Raw genomic sequence first — 20,339 nt, 5'->3', positions numbered from 1 at the left:
GACCCTAGTTAGGCCTTGCTCGAAACTAACTCCTTTGGCATAAAGAAAAGCATCCTTGAGACCCACAGAGGCAACATGACGTGGCCCAAACCACACAGTGAGTTGGTGGCAGCCTCTGAAATCCTAACCCAGTGTTGCTTTGTGGAACTATGCTGCCTGTCTTCAGTCTTTGGCCATGGCTCAGGCCCTTCGGCTTTGGACATAGTTCATCATTCAAAGTGAATGGTGAATGGTATTTAAAAGGTGAGCATGAGGGGCGCCTGGGTGGCTCAGCTGGTTGAGCGTCTGACTTCAGCTCAGGTCATGATCTCACACTCGGTGAGTTCAAGCCCCGAGTCGGGCTCTGTGCTGACAGCTCAGAGTCTGGAGCCTGCTTCAGATTCTGTCTCTCCCTCTCTCTGCTCCAACCCCGTTCATGCTCTGTCTCTGTCTCAAAAATAAATAAAATCATTAAAAAAAATTTTTTAAAAAAGAAAGAAAAAAATAACACTATCCTTGGGGTACCTGGATGGCTCAGTCGGTTAAGCATCCAACTTTGGCTCACGTCATGACCTCATGGTTCATGGATTCGAGCCCCGCATCGCTGGAGCCTGCTTCAGGTTCTGTGTCTCCCTCTCTCTGTGCCCCTCCCCTGCTCACACTTTGTCTCTCTCTCTCTCTCTCTCAAAAATAAATAAACATTAAAAAATTAAAAAAAAATAAAAGGTGAGCATGAACTTACTACTGCTTAGTATCTTGCCAGCTACCGAGTGAGTGTTAGATTGTGTTGCACAATGGCACCAACGATGTGCACACGTGTATGTGGACGTGCGTTTCAATGAGGGCATGCGTGTGTGTGCAAGGGTGACATCAAAGCTGCGGAGACTAAGAGCTTCTGTGGAGCAGTGAGTGGGCTGGCCACGTCTTTCTAAAGTGGCAGGGGCTGGGGCGCCTGGGTGGCTCAGTCGGTTAAGTGTCTGACTCTTGGTTCCTGCTGAGGTCATGATCTCGTGGTTCATGGGTTCGAGTCCTGTGTCTCTGAGCTGGCAGCGTGGAGCCTGCTTGGGATTCTGTCTCCCTCTCTCCCTGCCCCTCCACTGCTCACTATCTCTTTCTCTCAAAAATAAATACATAAACATTAAAAAAATAATAATAAAGTGGCAGGGGCTGACAGGGTGCCTCCTTCTTGTCAGTTGACTGTGGCAGGAGAAGGACCTTTAGTTTGCCCCCTCCCCCAATTTAAATCACCTTGTTTCAACCAGAAGGCTCTTGGGTAGGTGGGAGATCCTCAGCACAACCGATCACACCATCACGCACACACGCTGGGGTTCATCCATCCCAGGCTCGGAAACAAGCCTTTTTAAAACTGACTAATGCTATAAATCTGGAAATGGGACTTAACCTAATGATATCAGGGTATGAAAACAAATGTAAACAGCTCACCTCTCTTTGTTCCGAGGACCTGGATTGAATAAAAAGAAAATAATAGTGTTGAGTGACTCTTGGTGATGGAGAATTTTACATTAAACTATGTGTTTTGGAGCAATTGCTTAGTAGAATTTGGGCAACATTTTTGTTATAAGGATAGATTTTTTTAAAGCCTCTAAATAATTCTCCAAAAGAGTAAGCAAAAATCAAAATGTTATGCTCTCTGTGTGATACAAGAGGCAAATAAATATGCAATCTGCTGATGAGACCGTAAATTGCTTTGACTCTAATGAAAGCAATTGAACCATTGCTGTCAAGAACCTTAGGAATGCTCTCACTCTCATCCCAACAATTCCATGCATGACACTTTGCTCCTAAGAAGACACCTGAAATCTGGGCCAAGTTCCGTGTACAAAGATGTCCAGTGAACCATTACTTACAGGGTCAAAACCCTAGAAACAATCTACACGCCCACCGAAGTGAGAACCGTGAAGTAAAGTTTGGTGAATACTCACTTATTATATATGCATTTTATATATTATATATTTATATATATTGCAATATATATATATATATATGCATTGCAAGTATTTATGTAAACTATGAAATAGGATTATACTGTAAGTATATCTCCACGTTACATGGAAAGTTCAGGCTAGAAACTGGGCTTATGATGTATCTACACGCAGGTGTGTGTGTGTGTGTGTGTGTGTGTGTGTGTGTGAGCTGACCTTGGATTCCAGGTCTTCTGACTCACATTGGCTTCACAGACAAGAAGCCTTTAGCAACGAATAGCTTAGAGAGGCCCCGAATGTCTTGTCTGAGACTAGGCAACAGACACACTCTTTTGCTTCGAAGACCTCGGGGTCCCCTTGGGTTCTGGAAAGAGGACATACTTTCACCATGGGCAGCAAATCAAGGCAAATCTCTAGGCTAAGTGAAAAGGGTAGTGAATCCATTCTAACGAGTGGTTTGAAAGTCTCCCACTGAGTCTTCCCCAGGACTTTGGACCTGGCAGCTCAAAGTGCTCGGAGTTTGTTGTTCCCAGGCCTGTCAAAGTTGCTGAGGGAGCAGAGCTGTAAACAAGGCTCAGAAGCCATCCATCTGGGGCAGCAGGTGACTTTTAAAATTGAGATCCAGCCAACTTTTTGCTTGAGGGCTCTGGATTTACAATCGGATGTAATTAGAAAAGTGGGGTAAAATCTCTAGTTTCTGTACTTTAACTTTTGTTGTTAGGAAATAAGCATATTAACTTAAAAAGTGATACCTCCTTATTTCCCTCCCTTCACCTGCCTTTCCTTCTTTCTTTCCTTCCTCCTCCTCCTCCTTTTTTTTTTTTAACTACTTTAGCTAGGAGGTATGTCTGCATTTCCTAAGGCAGAGAGTCATAGTGTGGGGATTAGATCTGGACTTTCAGGGGCTGGTCCCGTCTTCTGCCCGCTGTGGGGTGGCTTTTGTGGTGGAGAAATGGTCTTGACCCTCAGCCCAGACAATGGGGAAGTGTCTTGGCAAAAGATAAGGAGGAAGAATGTGTTTTTCCACTAGGTCTTGTTGTTCTTTAGATGATATCCACTTCTAGCAGAATGCCAACCAAAGTTGCAAAGAAAATCAAACTATCCCGCATGACCCCTGCTGTCTAAAGCTGACCTCTCCACTTCCTCCTGGCTCGTTAGTGATTGGAAGGCCTATTGTCCTCGCAGGCTGACCAATGAGTTATGGACTCTAGGTCAATTTGGGTGGCAGCCATCTGCTACTTGTGATGCATGAAGTGGACCCACAGGAAGAATGGGGTGGAGTCGGAGAGTGCCCAGGGGCAGAGTGCCATACCACCTGGGAAAATCCAACAGCTCCCAGAACAGGGGGAGCCGGATGGGGTCCTGATTGGAACGAGGGCTGTCCTTCTCTTTCAGCAGTTATGTGCTGTCTTCCTTGCCAGGATTATCTTACGGATGAGAGGCGGTAAGTGTCTTGGTGAGTGACAAGTGAGAAGTGTGACTTTTGATTCTAGCATTCTCATAAAGCCAAATAAGAAAAGACAGACGGACAGACAGAACCAAAGAAAGAAAATAAATTAACCTCTGCGGTCTAGATATAAGAGCATAGGTCAAACACTAAGACAAGGACCATGTTCCTCAGGAAGCCGGTGAGAATGAGTTGAGACCACTGTGATTGCTGGACAGAGACTTCCCATCAGTCATGGCGGGCCCATCCCTTGTTAGGGAACTTCCTTGTTGGGGGTTAGGGAAGTGAGTGTGGAGGGGCTCAAAGGCAGCTCCATGTTACCTGACTTTCATGCCATTTATCGAGCCTCTACTGTTCACCTGGTCATTTATGCCCTTGCTTTGACCTGCTTTAGCTTTTTGGCAACAACTTTGCCAAGAAGGGTAACCATCTCTATTTTGTGGCTAAGGAAACAGAAAGAGGGGTGGGGTTGTGTGTGTCGGGGGACTTGCCCAAGGCCACATATATATATATGTGTATATATATATATACATATATATACATATGTGTATATATATATATACATATGTGAATATATATATATATATACATACATATATATATACATATATATGTATGTATATATATATACACATACATATATATATATATACATATATATGTATGTATATATATATATATATATATATATATTTTTTTTTTTTTTTGTACCAGGCCATCCTGTCTTTCCTGTGAAGAACAAATGGCGACGTATAGTACAATTTCCAACATCTTATTTCTATAAAGCTGGAGACTGGAAGCCTTTGATGGAGGCTTTATGTCTTCCATGGAGACTGGGATGCTTTTGTCTTCATGGTACCAGTGAACACTGGTCTATTCAGGTAGCATAATAGGACCTTGGTCTCAGATCTGGATCTTAACTTGTTTTGTTTTAGTTTTCTCACCTTCAACGTAGGGATCATAATACATCTTGAGCATAGCTATTATGAAAATGAAGTGATAAAGTCTCCGAATCAAATAGTATCTTGCCCGTCACAGACGTTAAAGCACAGAAATTCCCTTTTTTGAGTCTCAGGACTTACCTCACGTAAGTCCTTTAAGCTTATCTGTCTGCAAGGAAGAGAAATACGGTGTTACATAAAATACAGTTCGTAATGGTCCAGATAAAATCATTCTGAGCCCTTAAAAACCTTTGACTGCACTTTCATTGCCAAATTAACAGCCCATGGTCCAATGCGATATTCATCACTGTTCTGTAAAGCAACCGCCAGGTTATTTTTCTCATAATTTTCTAAGCAACAAAAGAAGTTACGAGGCAATATGAAAGGTGGTGACAGAAAGGACACCAATAAACAAGCTTCTTATTTTCGAAGAATTTAAATAACGTCCCCATTTCTCCTGACATTGGGTTTTTCGTGTCGAGTTTCATTAGCACAGTCAGACCTGTTATTATTACCTTGATTGCAAAGCTCTTAGCGTTTTGCTTTGAGGAAGCATCAAGAGTCTTACGTATGAAGTTAGGGTACAGAGGGATCCCAGGAAGCCACGTGTCAGAGAATGGATGCTTCTGGGAGAGGAGACCGAGAAAGGAAAACCATGGAATGAATGATGGGGCAAGAACTCCACACGCAGTGTGCTAACGTGGGCCATTCTTCCTTCAGAAGAACCAGCAAGCCTTTCATGGATGCTGATGATTACGTCAGTTCGCCCCCCTGAGCCTCGTTTTTCTCATCTGTGAAATGGCCACAAAAGCATTCATCTTAGAGGGTTATTGTAAGGATTGCTAGTGACAAGGATGACAATGTGAGGTGCTCACTGGGCACTGAGCTGTTCGGATGTGGCCAAAGTCACATAGAGGGGGGCAATGAAGGACACGGGTTGACAGGCATATTCTGTCTGCCAGGTCTGCCGGCAAGAGACTGGTCCTGAAGCAATGCCAGGAGGTTGGGGCGGCAACACCAGCCCCAGATGGACCCTGTTGATCTAGAGTGATAGCGATGAGCCCAGGAGCACATAGCACTCAGATCTGCATCCTGCTCTCAGACCGCCAAGCAGCAAGCAAGTGGACCGAGGGCCACATCTTGTAACCTGTTTCATCAGCCCCTTGGGGATGATACATCTACATGCTACCTCGCCCCCCCCCCCCTTTTTAAAATTATTTATTTATTTTCAGAGAGAGAGAGAGCGTGGGCGCCAGCGAGCATGAGCAGGGGAGGGGCAGAGAGGGAGAGACAAGCAGGCTCCGTGCTGTTAGCAGAGCCCAACATGGGCCTTAATCTCATGGACTATGAAACCATGACCTGAGCTGAGGTCAAGAGTCTGGCGCTTAACTCCCTGAGCCTCCCAGGTGCCCCCTACCTACCTATTTTAATGGGGCAAGTGGGAAGCTAAAGAGATATGATCAGAAGTAATAAAGTAGAACAGACACACATAGTATTAATTATTTGGGTTAAATTGAGACTAATTTCTGACTTTGATGTTTAGGAGACTGTCATTTTAGCAATACTGACCTACTGGCCATGTGGCTTTGAAATGTGCAATTGATTTTAGACTTGTGATTTTAAGTTACAAGAGCCAAGCTGTGTTCGACTCCATTTATAAAGAGTTTTAACTGTTGAAGAGCCCTTGAATTTTTCTAGATTTATAGATTTACCTTATTAGATTTATAAAAGTTGTTAAAGAAAGTGTTGCTCGTTAGGGTTTAAAGTTAGATGGATAAAGGTATTTCAAATATTTAAGGAAATTTAACTGAGTTTGTAGATGTCTTATTGTCTAAGATTCCTTAACCTATTGAGTGTGTCCTTCAGTTTCGATAAAATTGCTCAGTTTATAAATATAACCATATACTCTATAGATGGAAATTTGAGGCTTTAGGAAAGCTAGGTTTTGGAATTGGTAATATTAAAAATGGATTTTTGAGAGAGAGAGAGAGAGAGAGAGAGAGAGAGTATGAGCAGGAGAGGGGCAGAGAGAGAGAGGGAGACACAGAATCGGAAGCAGGCTCCAGGCTCCGAGCTGTCAGCACAGAGCCCGAGGCGGGGCCCGAACTCAAGAACTGTGAGTTCATGATCTGAGTTGAACTTGGACGCTTAACTGCCTGAGCCACCCAGGTGCCTCCCGCCCCAAAACGGTTTTTAAGTGAAGAACCCAGGTAATTTTAGGCGTCTTTTCAGTGCACAACAAAGTCTTTGGGCATAGAAATGTCTATGTTGAGAACATTCCCCAAGTTATTTGTCCCCTTTACCCGTAAAATGAAAGGATCGGGCTTTGGGTGATGGCATTGGGGGTCTCCTAAATGAGACTTAGGAAGACAGAGAGAGATCTACACAGTGACAAAATGGAAGAGCAGGGTGGGGACTTGGTCCCCTCCCCACGCACCACCCTGCCTCTCCGAGGCATCTTTCGGCTCCTGTAAGTTCTGCTGTGTTCTGTTTTGGAGACAACCAACAAAACATGGCCACCAACTGCATGGCATGAATAAGCATCCCCACATCCTTTCCTGTGCACAACAGGTGCTCAGTGTGCACTTGAAGATAATGAATTTTACGTTAAAAATAGCTCTGGGACACCTGGGTGGCCAAGTCAGTGAAGCTCCCACTTCAGCTCAGGTCATGATCTCACAGTTCATGAGTTCGAGCTCTGCATCGGGCTCTCTGCTGTCAGCGTGGAGCCCGCTTCAGATTCTCTGTCCCCCTCTCTCTGTCTCTCCCCCAACTGCGCTCTCTCTGTCTCTCAAAAATAAGTAAAACATAAAAAATTTATAAAAATAGCCCTTCATGAGCCTCCCTTAGATTTCGCTTAGTTTTAAATAAACCGGATTTGAATCCTCATTCTGCCATCTATGAGCTCCGTTACCCTCAGCAAGTGAAGCCCCTTCTCTGAAGCTTGGTTTTCCCACCTGTAAAATGGGTAACCCCCGACAGAAATGGGGTGGGTTGATTAAGGTTCTCATGAAATAATACCTGTGAAAGCTATTTGGAAGAAAATAACACCCTCGATCTGCGGGACACCTTTAACAGCCACTTTCTTTGAAATTAAACTTTCCCTCGGAGATAATGGTAGGTCTCATGCACGTGTAGGAAATGCTACAGAGAGATCCCGTATGCACTTCACCCCATTTCCCCCAATGATAATAATTTACATCCGCACTCTAAAATCAATAGTTCCCACCCAGAAGTCCCTGCTCCCATGCAAATTTGTGTATCTTTGCAATCCGTACTTCCTCTCTCTTACAGGACTATGTTTTCTCTGTATCGCTACAGATTTTTTTTTTCCCTTTCACTTCCCAACTCATCAGCAGGTGTATCTGCGTCCCTGAGACTGCTTGAACTGATGTGGCACCAGCTTTGCCGGCTGCAAAGGGAAAACTGTAGTTAGGCAGACAGGTGTTCGGTTGGTTAAATAGCAGGTACCTTATTTAAAGTACATTTTGGCCGAACCCTGCACCGTGGGGTTGGAGTTTGCTAGATGCAGGGAGACGTCGCGGTTCGTGACCTCTCTGCCCTTCTGTGTCCTCATCAGTAAACCGGGGGTTGGGATATTGCTTTCTGCTCAGTGTGGCTGTGGGACTAAATGACGTAAAGCATCTGAAAGACTCCAGAGTGTAACAGGAGCTCAGCAAATGTCTTCCTGTTCCGATGACTCAGGAGGCTTTTACTTGGTGCCCGCGTCATGGTATTAACATTACAATGGATACATCATTGGAAAGTTATTCCCTTACTAATCTCTTTCTTATTGTGTTAGAGAGAGAGTCTCAACGTAGCAGCGGTTATTTTTATCCAAATATTGCTTTGCATTTTAGTTCCCTTCCCTTTTAGGAGAGAGAAAATTCCGCGGGTCTGAAACTGCGGTGCAGTTACTTATGGTAATGATGTTTCCCTTTTGAAAATTTTTTTTTAATGTTTATTTTTGACAGAGAGAGGGAGAGACAGAGCGTGAGCAGGGGAGGGGCAGAGGGAGAGGGAGACATGGAATCTGAAGCAGGTCCCAGGCTCTGAGCTGTCAGCACAGAGCCCGACGCGGGGCTCAAACCCACGGACCAGGAGATCATGACCTGAGCCAAAGTCCGGACGCTTAACCGACTGAGCCACCCGGGCGCCCCCATCAATGAAGGATTTAAATGGCATTCTCCTGAACTGGAATGCTTTGATTCAATGATCGTTTTTGTGAACCCAAGACTTAGCTTTAAGATAGAGAATGGCCGAGCCGGTGGAGACACCTGGCTGTTGTAGCAACAGCTGGACCCACGTTCACCATTGGGAGAGGGGGGCCGATGGCGACAGGCTGCAGGTGTCAGCTGCGTTCAGGGGCTGCAGTGGACTGCCACACGTACGTCACAGCCTCCCTTCACAGAGGGCCGTCTACCTCCCAAGCCTACAGGGCAGCTGATGGGAAGGGAGCGGACACTATTTTTCCTTGGCTGAAGCAGCTCAGCTCTCTAATGTCCCTTCTGTTTTCAGACAAGGGGAAGCTAGCAACAGCCTCATGTGGTTGTTTACAGGCAACGTCTGGGTCCTTAGTAATGGTCATCTGCCTCCCAAAAGAGGGCCCGACTCAAAATGAATTTGGAAGCTCTGCTTCTATGGCACAACTCTTTCTTATTCCTGGTGGCATTCTCAATGTGTGGCCCAGGCCCTGCATGGTGTTGACCCCTCAACTGTCCTACACCAACCCTATCACGTTGACCGAGTGACCTAACTTCTGTGTATCTTAGTGACCTTACATGCCCAGCGGGTAGGGAAGTGGTTTTTACCCGGCACCTGCCATGAACCAGCCACCGAGCCTTAGAAAATCCATACTTTATAGGGCTGCTGGAAGGATCCGGTGAGATGTTATACGGAATGTAACGATTCTCTGGAGGGGTTTACGGTGAAGAGACCCAGCCAGGTTCCCGTCACTTGCAAAAATGATTAAACAAATTTAACCGTAACTGCGGAAACCCCAGAGACACAAAAAGCAAACTTGTAAAGATTTCAGAGCCACCGAGGCGGCTGGAGTGATGAGGGACTCGTCTGTGGATCAAGGGAGGCGCCATTTTAGGCACTAGGAGCCTGGGCGTGTGTAGGTAAGGCCTAAGGGCCTGCAAAGCTTTAGTGGCAGATATATTCCTAGAACCTGGCTCCCCCTGGGTCCTTAGCCACAGGCTGTGCCTGTGTCTCACCTCTCAGAGCAATTAAAGCTGATGCTGGGGAACAATACTTTTTAAAAGCTTTCCTAATTATTTTCATGTAAAGCCAGGATAAGAAACATTGCGCTAGAATCTATAGCCTGTATTTCAAGAGAAAAATAGGGTTGTGGGTGCCTAATTCTGTTGGGTACAGATGGGACACGATGTTTAGGCGTTTTTCTTTCCTTCCTGTGCTGTGACACATATTATCCTAGGCGCTCCAGAGAAATCTCATGCCTCCTCCCCTCCACTCTGTCACACGGGGACGCTCCTGTTGCTTGCACAAAGAGGGGAACTCAGAACTATTTAAGAGCTTTAGGCGGCTCTACAGCCGGAAGTGGCTCAGCTGGGACCCAAACCTCGTTCTTTCTGCGTGAAGAAACAGAAGAAAGATCAAATCATCTTCTTCTCCACACCGAACAACCTCATCGCCTCTGCTATTTCGTTCATCCTATTTTCTATCTCTTTACTTCTCTGCGTTTTGACCAGTTCCTAGACCCATTAGCCTATTTGCTCAGGAGTTTCAGGGATGGTACATTTTACGTTCCCGAGTCCGATGATGCCACTTCCTGGGGTTGATAGCATGTTGCCTTCCTGTCTCTCCTGCTTGGAAAATAGATATCAAAACAGAGCAAGTGTGGGGACTCCCAGCCTGGCTAGGACCCTCTGGAAACTGCAGAAGGAAATACATGTTTATCAGACACGTACTATGTGCCCAGCCCTGTGCTAGAAACTACACACCCCAACCTTTTGGGGGTGCATTACCCCCTGCCCCCAACCTTTTGGGGGTGGAACAGACTTGTATCCAAATAATTATATGGTGTGGCGAGGGCACAATAGGACACGGCTCAAGGTAATAAGAGCGCAGTAGATGTTGGTCACAAATATGTCCTGGGCGGGCACAGTTGAGCGCTTGGCATGAATCATGTGTAATTCTCATGTTGGCCCACGATGTGGGTGGTAGGGGCTACTGTTATTCTCACTTGACCGCCGAGAACCGCTGGGGCTGGGCGAAGGTTAGTGTGTGCCTTAAAGCAGTTTCCCGACCTTTGCACTCTTGACTTTTCAGGGGTTATTATTCTTTGTTGGGGGTGGGGGGCTGTCCTGTACACCGTGGGGTGTTTAGAGGGCTCCCTGGCCTCTACCCACCAGATGCCAGGAGCATCCCCACTGCCCAACTCGTCACAACAAAATAACGTCTCTGGACATTGTTGGTTCCCCTGGGGGCAAAGTCACCTCCGGTTGAGAACCATTGCCCCAAATCTGCCAGTGCAGAAGAAGGAGAGACTGAATTTCCACTGGGGCAGTTGGAATGGACTCCTGAGAGCTTGTGGCCCTGCCCATGCTGCTCGGCAGGTAGAGAAGCCTACGGGGGGGTGGGGGGGGGAACTTGCACGGGGGAGGAGGAAGGGAATGGAGAACGGATGGTCTCAGGACGCTGCAAAGGATGAACAGATGAAGACACGTTCACCAGAAAACTGAGGCGGAAATGGGCATTTTAGGTTCTTGAATGTTCCCCATCAGAACCAGTGACGACTGGGTTTTCCAGAGAAGCTCAAAATGTGCCTGATATTTTGAATTTCTGTATCTATGAAGATTTAACTGACTGATGCCGCGGGCCCCAACCTGCTGATTCAAGCTTGCAGTAAGGAAGCATCGTTCATTCCATGTAGGAACAAGAGAAAAACGCTAATCTCTGTTCTGTCTTCTAAAACAAGGCAGTTTTGGAAATTCCAAGTCTCTTGGGGGGGAAAAAAGAAGTCCATTCACAGTTGCTAGCATTTCGGGATTGTCGCTGGCTGTCAAAGGTCCCGCACATTTGGGAGGGGGGCTCTGTCGTCAGCTGATAATACCAGAGAGGTGGCTTTTTAATTATTTGTCCTAACGGCAATAATGCTTTTGACAAGTGGGTTATATTCCTTCCGCCTCGGTGGTGAGAAGCTGGGGGCCGGTATTGGTCTGCAGAGAGTCTGAACCCCTTTTTGGATTTTACATAAAAAGTCCTGATTCTGTTCTGGCACTTAACACTTTCTTTAATGACTAGTTCAGGTCTCAAGTGAGCCTTTGGGGCAATAACTCATTTTCTTACAAAGAAGATGTGTTTTCTGTTATAGAATCGGACTGCAGCCTTCTAAGACTCTTTTCCCTCAAGGCATCTTTGGCAACTCGAGGCACAGGAGCAGGGAGCCTGTTGGCAGGGGTGGCTGGTTGTCCTTGTCGCCCTCCCCTGCCCCCCAGCCTCCCTGGGCATTTCACCAGCAACAACCTCAAACCTGTCACCTGGGTTCTCTCTGGACGTCGGGAAAGGCGAGCCTCTGAGGGAGGGGTGACCAGCTGCTCTCCGGCTGGGGCGGCAGGGGCTGGTACTTCTTCGGAAGAATGCCAGGTGGCCTGAGGGAAGAGTCACAGTGAGAATGTGATCAGGTTTGTTGCACAGGTGGCTCTCCAGACAGCCCTGCCCTCCGTGTCCCCAGCTTTGGCCCAGAGGTCAGTTGTGGGGCGCCCCGATCCATTTCGGGGAGCCCCGGTTGTCAGAAAACTGTAGTCATTCTCCTAATGAGCCTAGAGCCCCCTCCCTGCTGTGTGCTCGTCCGTCTGGTTCTGTTTCCCAAAGGGTGGGATGGAACCTTCTGCAGGGTGTCATAGGTTTCTCAATACGCCGAGTTCTAGGGAGGCTGGAAGACGTGAGCTCTGGAAACTCCCCAAAGAAACAGGAACATGTCTGAAGGTCAGCGAACAGCTCACTCACTCACTTATAAAGCGTACCGGGCGCTGTTGGCAGAGTCTGGAGATACAGACAGCAGAGACCCAGTCCTTGGCTCAAGTCACGTCCCGCTAGTGTGGCAGAGAGAGAAGCCACGAGAGGTGACCAGCAAGGGGTGGTACGCTCTGTGTCCTCCTGGGGCCCATGGGGAACAGCAGAGCGGCCGACTCACCCGGAGTCTGAGAAGTCGAGGCTGTTGTTCTCGCCTTCATGGGTATGTGTAATAAAATGATAGCTGTGTTTCTGTATATACGATATAGAAAACTGCACGTACATGCCCAAATATGTACCACACCTTGTAAGTTCCGGGAACGCATTTCCGAGTGTAAGTACCATCTGGGGGATTTCTGTGCTGAAAGGAGGGGAGAAGTGGGAGAGCACAGAGCAGTGGGTTCACCGAGAACTGATGTGTGCCCGGATATGGAACAGAGGGCTGGGAGTGAGCGGACGGTTAAACGGATGGGTGAAGGCTCATTCAGACCAGCTCATATTCATTTTTCCAAGCCAACTTGTTTGTGGTGCTTTTCTTTTCTTTTCTTTTTTTCTTTTCTTTTTGTTTTCAAAAGTCTAGAGCTTTTCAAATTCTGGAACTAATCACTTAAGTGTCTAGCAAAATACAATTTCTATGTCAGGTGTCTTACCGAGGAGGTGGGAAAGGAGTCTGCAAAGGAAAGAGAATCAGAAATTAAATTTATTGTCCGTTGAGCAGAACTAATGGTTAACGATTCGGGGGGTTTACAAACAGAAGTTAAAAATCCCAACCAAACTTCTGGGTTATATTTTTCAAGTGATAGCTAAGCCTTTACGTTGTCTACCTTCCTATGCTTCTAAAATACAGAGTGGGTGACAAACATGTTTTAACGATGTCGCTTACCTTGCTTTCCTTTGCGGGTCTGTCTCCTAAAACAGAAGAGGAAGAGCAGTGAGTTTATGGAAATGCCGTCAAGCTTGTTTTATGTATGCTTAAGTGGAAATCATTCCCATTGGAATCGGCACTCCTCATCAGGGAAATACAAATCAAAGTCGCACTGAGATACCACCTCACGCCCGGTCAGAGTGACTCAAATGAACAAATCAGGAGACTATAGATGCTGGAGAGGATGTGGAGAAACAGGAACCCTCTTGAACTGTTTGTGGGAATGCAAACTGGTGCAGCCACTGTGGAAAACAGTGTGGAGGTTCCTCAAAAAATTAAAAGTAGATCTACCCTATGACCCAGTGATAGCACTGCTAGGAATTTACCCAAGGGATACAGGAGTGCTGATGCATAGAGGCACTTCTACCCCAACGTTTATAGCAGCACTTTCAACAATAGCCAAATTATGGAAAGAGCCTAAATGTCCATCAGGTGATGAATGGATAAAGAAATTGTGGTTTATATACACAATGGAATACTGCTTGGCAACGAGAAAGAATGAAATCTGGCCTTTTGTAGCAACGTGGATGCAACTGGAGGGTATTTTGCTAAGTGAAATAAGTCAGGCAGAGAAAGACAGATACCATATGTTTTCACTCATATGTGGATCTTGAGAAACTTAATAGAAGACCATGCGGGAGGGGGAGGGGGAAAAATAGTTACAAACAGAGAGGGTGGGAGCCAAACCATAAGAGACTCTTAAGGACTGAGAACAAACTGAGGGTTGATGGAGGGTGGGGGAGAGGGGAGAGGGGGGTGATGGGCAGGGAGGAGCGCACCTGTTGGGATGAGCACTGGGTGTCGTATGGAAACCAATTTGACAATAAATTATATTTAATATTAAAAATTAAAAAAAAACTTCCCTAAATTGAAAATAAAAAAATATATAAGCATCATAAAAAAAATAAATAAACGAATAATCTCGATGATAATGTCAATTCAGGTCTGTTGAGGTCTTATTAGGTACCAGCACCAGGCTAAATATCTTTGTGATCTCTTTCAATCCCTGCCTTTGTTCTAGAAGTGAAAAGACAGGGCCTGGGAAGTTACCCTTCAGTCATCCTGTAAATGGTAAAGAGTTCATTGTATGTGGCATGACTCACAAGATCCCCTCTTAACCACGAATTCTTTTTTTCTTTTTTGAGAGAAAGAGAGAGAGAGGCAGAGAGAGGGAGAGAGAATCCCAAGCAGGCTACCAAAGCAGAGCGTGAGGCAGGGCTGGAACTCACAAACCTTGAGATCATGACCTGAGCAGAAATCAAGAGTTGGATGCTTAACTGACTGAGCCACCCCGGTGCCCCTTAACCACTAATTCTTGATTAGAATTAACATTCATAGGGGCGCTTGGGTGGTTCAGTCGGTTAAGCGTCCGACTTCGGCTCAGGTCGTGATCTCACCGTTCGTGGGTTCAAGCCCCACATGGGGCTCTGTGTGGATAGCTCAGAACCTGGAACCTGCTTCGGATTCTGTGTCTCCCCCTCTCTCTCTGCCCTTCCCCTGCTAGAGCGCTCTCTCTCAACAATAAACATTAAAAAAAAAAAAGAATTAACATTCTTATATAACTATATAGTTATTTTATTATTTCAAATGCCTGCCTAACACCTTCACTGGACATTTCTGAGCAGAGGAAAATAGCATCATAGAATCTTCCAGATGGCAGGGTTTCCTCAGGCTCCAAAATCCAACTTTTATTGTGGACAAAAGTAAGGACAGTTGCTCAAGACCACCCCCAACCTAGGAAAGTCTGAATGAAGCCTGGGATAGCTTTTCCAGACTTCCAGGTAGTTTTAGTTCCACAATGCAGTTCAAGTCCAAGAGAATCACTGAGCTGCTGCTACCTCGAGCTCAGCGTAGTAGGCACTAGGGCTAAGAAGACAGCACGGCCCTTCCCTTGAAGGTGCTTATGCTTGTCTGGCTCACAGACCAAGTTCTAGGCTCTGGGGATGTAACGAGGAGGATGAGACCCTGTCCCTGTTGCCATAGAGTTTATACTTAAGAGGGTAGATGTGGATTGAAAACACTATTAGGGGCACCTGGTGGCCCAGTTGGTTAAAGGACTCTTTTTTTTTTTTAAGTTTATTTATTTTTGGGGGGGGAGGGGGAGAGAAAAAGGGAGAGAGAGAATCCCAAGCAGGCTCCACATTGTCAGCAGGAGGGTGATGCGGGGCTCGATCTCACAAACTGTGAGATCATGACCTGAGCCACGATCGAGAGTTTGATGCTTAGCCTACAGAGCCACCCAGGTGCCCCAAGCGACCAACTCTCGATTTTGGCTGAGGTCGTGATCTCATGGTTCTTGAGATCGAGCCCCATATTGGGTTCCAGGCTGACAGCATGGAGCCTGCTTGGGATTTTCTCTCTCTTTCCCTCCCCCTACTGGCGCTCTTTCTCTGTCTCTCAAAATAAATACATAAACTTAAAAAGAAAACAGTATTGAAAATGGGATGAGAATCTCAGAGAGGTCATGGTATTAAAGGGAAACATGGGAGACTTAAGTCTGGCATGTCAAAAAAGCCTCCTTGAGAAAGCAACGTTTACTGATCTGTAAAAATGGGGGTGACGTCAGAGATGTTGTTTATATGGCACTGGGAGGAACTGACGGGAAAGTGTGGCTCCTGTCATAGGTGACTTCAACCTCGGTGGATTACTGTTCTCACTGAGCTTTGTTTCCTTGTGTGTGAGACAGTGAAGCCGGACTGGATGAGTGGTTTTTAACCAGGCTCGGAAGGGCACCCTCAGCTCCTCCTGGGGAGTTCGGAGGGCTGGGGGACTGGTTTCTGGCTCCTCCTCCCATGTCCCACGTCACAGGGGGCTCCATTTTGATCTCCTTCCAGATTTCTTTTGGGGAAAGGTCCAGCTGGCCCAGAAGAACACAACACAACAAATGCTTGTCTGGATGATTTCATAGGGCTCCTCCAGGTCTAAAAGAATTACTCAATTGGGCCTAATTATTAGTCTTTGTATCTTATTTTTGTGTTGGGAAAATACTTTTTAAAGAGATAGACTAGATTTCTCTGCACAAATTCAAACACGGATGGCAAACAGGAATCATCGATGTTTTGGCATCATAAAAACAAAATAGGATCCAGGACGGATTTCAACAACAGCAGCAATCTGGTTAATGTTCGATCTTTGGCTATTTCAGTGATGTTTCCAAAAAGCTTGGACCACATGATGCCCTCTTAAGGCGCCAAGCCAAAAAATGTAAGATTGGGGCACCTGGGTGGCTCAGTCGGTTAAGCGGCCGACTTCAGCTCAGGTCACGATCTCACGTCCTTGAGTTCGAGCCCCGCGTCAGGCTCTGTGCTGATAGCTTGGAGCCTGGAGCCTGTTTCAGATTCTGTGTCTCCCTCTCTCTGACCCTCTCCCGTTCATGCTCTGTCTCTCTCTGTCTCAAAAATAAATAAACGTTAAAGAAAATTTTTTTTTTAAAACGTAAGATTAACTTCCCCTCGCTTTATGGCGCATTGGCTTTGCTTTTGGAGCTCGCTGGTGGACCATCTTCGCTGTTCTTATTGTCTTTGCCTATAAGCTGGATGTTGGCTTCCTAAGAGGCCTTTCTTCACAGCCATCACTATATCTTCGGGGGATCAATTCAATTTACTGGAAAAAAAATTCGCTAAAGAGACAGAGTATCTGGGATTCAGTAGAAACTGTCCATTTATCGTTTCAGAGGTATCTATCCCATTTGCTTCAGTGTCCATGGGCTTTGTAAAGGACACCTATTCTCCTCTTACTCATTGCCTGTTATTAAACACATAGTATTTGTCCAGCATGGATTCATTTTTGATATATTTATTGATGCAGGTGTTGGGGAATATAATGCCAGAATAAAAGTTGTTACTCCCATGTAACTTACACTTCAGTGGCAGAAGATAGAAAACAAATAAGCAAAAGTACATGATGACAATGACAGGTGATGACAAAGTGCTTCAAAGAAACGTGACAGAGTGAGGGGGGAAAGCAGGGGCATGGAGACAGCAGGAGCATGAAGGGCTCCCCATGTGTCACGCAAAAGAGATAGGGTATGGGGTGACCTTTTTAAAAACAGATCCCCGAAAGCCTCTCTGGTTAGGTGATGAGGAAACAGAGGCCCGAGGAAAGTAAGGAAGCGCATCACATGACTGTGCGGGCAAGAGTTTCCCGACATAGGAAACAGCAAGTGCAAAGGCCCTGTGGTGAGATGAGCACAAGAGGGAGGTAGAGTGTGAGTGGTGACTGCAGAGGTGGGGGAGTGCCCAGATCACCTGCCATCATGTAGGCTGTGGTAAGAGCTTTGTCTTAAACACAGCACCTCTTTTGTATGCACTGTTCATGTGTCCTGTGTCTTCTTATCATATCACATTTTCTCCGGCATCCCTTAGTTTCCCCCCCCGCCCCCCACTTCAAAACTTTTGTATAAGGCATCAGCGGTAACAGCAGCGGAGATCTCGACCATATCAAACATGCCTATTAGTTAGTAATCGTCTACACAGTCAAGCTTCACTTGTTCGTTGCTTAGATAACTGGATCCTTGCAAACCAGCGGGTGAGAGCGAATTTCAGGGATTCTACAAGCGAGAAACCTGCATCAAATCAGCAAAGTGCTACGTCACCCGGTGATGCGGCTTTCCTGATAATTCATAAAATCCAACCAGCTTCGTTTGGGGGGGGGGAGGGTTATTTAACAAAGTGATAACAACCCAAGCATTTGGGATAAGGGAAGAAGGTGAGATGTGGGAGCTGGGTTTCTGGAGTTTGAATATTGATCCTGCTGCTTACTCTGGGCAGCATCGCGGCAGGTGCTCGATAAATATTTATGCAACGAGCCAATGGACCGAGGAGAGGCTGCGCCTCCTCATCTGGAAAAGCGAGAGGTGGCTCCTCCCACTTCCCTGGGATTCGTGTGTGGAATGAGTGGGGGTAATGCGCTTCAAGCACGTGGCTTTTAATGCAAACCCAGTTACAAGCATTATTGTGCGATGGAAAATTAGAGGGGAAAGAGCAGTTGGTTCTCCTTAGGAAGTACACAGATCTTCTCCAATGCTAGGAAATATTTTCCAATGCCAGGAAAAGCTCCCTGTCTCCCAAGAAGACTCGGTTGTTCTCTCCAAGGTCCTTCCCTTCTTGAAATTCAATACAGTGGGTTTCGCGGGGAGGAGGCTGCAGTGCTCGCCATCTGGTGGCCATATGGGTAACTAGCAGCATCTGCCCGGAGAGTGTCCTCATTTGCTCCTAGGTCTGCAACGAGATAGATTTCACTTCCGCTGCAAAACTTACTGTTGCTTCGGAGGTGACGTGGTGAGGGGAGCACAGCACGGCCGCGGAATCTGATGGACCGGCTTTGACTGCTACCTCCGTCATCTATTAGGGAGCAATCGTGGAGAAACGGTCAACGTTGCAGGGTTCTGTGAAATCAGAGCAAAGCATCCTGGGGAAGAATCACAAGACCTGCCTGGGGTGCCTTGGAGCAGCCCGTACCAGCGTTTTCGGGAATTTTGCAATGCAGTTGTTACACACCGCCATTATCACAAAATGAATTATTTAAGGTACGCTTCAATTGTATCAGAGGCTGCCAAACTGTCTTCCAAGTGGCCGTGCCATTTTGCCTGTTCACCAGCAATATTTGAGAGCTCGTTTGGTTCCACGTCCCCGTCAGCATTTGGTGTGTCCGTGTTCTGGGTTTGGGCCACGCTTACCGTAGAGTGCATAGTGGGCATCCTTGCTGTTTGCATTTGTATTCCCCCGACGAGGTCTGATGTGCAACATCTTTCCATACGCTTCTTCGCCGTCTGTGTATCTTCTTTGGTGACGTGATGTTGAGGTCTGTGGCCCATTTTTTTTTTTAATCGGACTGTTGGTTTTCTTCTTGTTGAGTTTTCCGAGCTCTTTGTGTATTTTGGACAACAGCCCCTTACCAGGTGGGTCTTTTGCAGATATCTTCTCTCTGTGACTCCTCTCCTTCTTCTCTGGATACTGTTTTTCCTAGAGCAGAAGTTTGTGATTTTCAAGATGTCCGGCTCGTCAGTGATTTCTTTCATGCGTCACGCCTTTGGTGTTGTACCTAGAAAGGCATCACTATACAGGTTTTCTCCTGTGTTATCTTCTAGGAGAGGTTTATGGTTTTGATTTTTCTGTTTACTTATTTTTGAGAGGGAGAGAGAGAGTGAGCACAGGAGTGGGGGAGGTGCAGAGAGCGAGAGGGAGACGGACGATCCAAAACAGGCTCCGTGCTGACAGCAGGGAGCCTGAAACGGGGCTCGAACTCATGGACCGTGAGATCCTGGCCTGAGCTGAAGTTGGACGCTCAACCGACTGAGCCACCCAGGCGCCCCCCCAAGAATGTGTTTCTTGATGTAAGGGACAATGACACAACAGCGTGGCAACAAACGGTACCTTTGAAATCATTCAGGTTGGGATCTAATCCCTCCTCTGCCACTTACTGAGTGACCTTGGGCAAATTATTCAAATGCTGTGGGCCTCGGGTTCCGTGTCTGTAGAACGCAGCTCATGAAGCAGAGTTCCTTGGATGTGGTCAGAATTACCATAATAAAAGTAACCATTCTTTTATTATTAGATAAAATAATGCTTGTTTTTCACTTAGCTGCCATTCGACTTGTGTCAAATAGATAGCATTTATCCCCTTTCTCTATGAAATATGATCATGAAGATCAACGCTTCGGAAATAGACCAGGAGTGTAACGTTCTGTCATTAGAGAAATAGGCTCTGGGCAAAACTGGATGAAACCTGGCCTCAGTCACAGTACTTATTATGTCTAGGAGTCTTATGATACATGAGCGTGAACCATTAGGATTGCAAGTCCTGGTGATTAATTATGGAAGAGCCTGAAGAAGCAACTTGTGATCCAAGTGGCTAATGCGTGTTTGACAAGGCCTGTTTGAGACACCTCTCCAAGTTCGTTGAAAACGTTCAGAAATTAGTTCTAATAGCAAATTGCTGACACCATTCTCTGGGCTGGGCAGGGAGACATTAAGGTTGGCAAAACCGCCGATACGAGAGGGATGTAACTTCTTTAACAACTGCTCAAATGAGACCAGAAAGGACAATTTTTAAGAGCATGTGCATCAACAGGCCCTTGAATGTGGGTTTTGACAACTGCATGTTGGGGTTGGTGGTGGATGTGG

The 20,339-nt window shown here is 46.3% G+C and overlaps 1 protein-coding gene across 1 annotated transcript in view; it reads right to left on the bottom strand.

Moving 5' to 3' along the window:
- CLNK (cytokine dependent hematopoietic cell linker) overlaps positions 1 to 20,339 on the bottom strand; it is a 164,923-nt gene that overhangs the window by 29,534 nt on the left and 115,050 nt on the right. Inside the window, exons 9-13 of the mRNA XM_023253310.2 lie at positions 13,174 to 13,199; positions 12,941 to 12,960; positions 11,816 to 11,926; positions 4,452 to 4,479; positions 1,423 to 1,441 (exon numbers count right to left, since the gene is read on the bottom strand). Coding sequence (XP_023109078.2) covers positions 1,423 to 1,441; positions 4,452 to 4,479; positions 11,816 to 11,926; positions 12,941 to 12,960; positions 13,174 to 13,199 — 204 coding nt within the window. The remainder of the gene's footprint in view (positions 1 to 1,422; positions 1,442 to 4,451; positions 4,480 to 11,815; positions 11,927 to 12,940; positions 12,961 to 13,173; positions 13,200 to 20,339) is intronic.

The sequence above is a fragment of the Felis catus genome, chromosome B1 (assembly GCF_018350175.1).
Source record: "Felis catus isolate Fca126 chromosome B1, F.catus_Fca126_mat1.0, whole genome shotgun sequence".
In the NCBI taxonomy this organism is placed as follows: domain Eukaryota; kingdom Metazoa; phylum Chordata; class Mammalia; order Carnivora; family Felidae; genus Felis; species Felis catus.
This window is presented reverse-complemented; position numbering and strand designations above follow the sequence as displayed.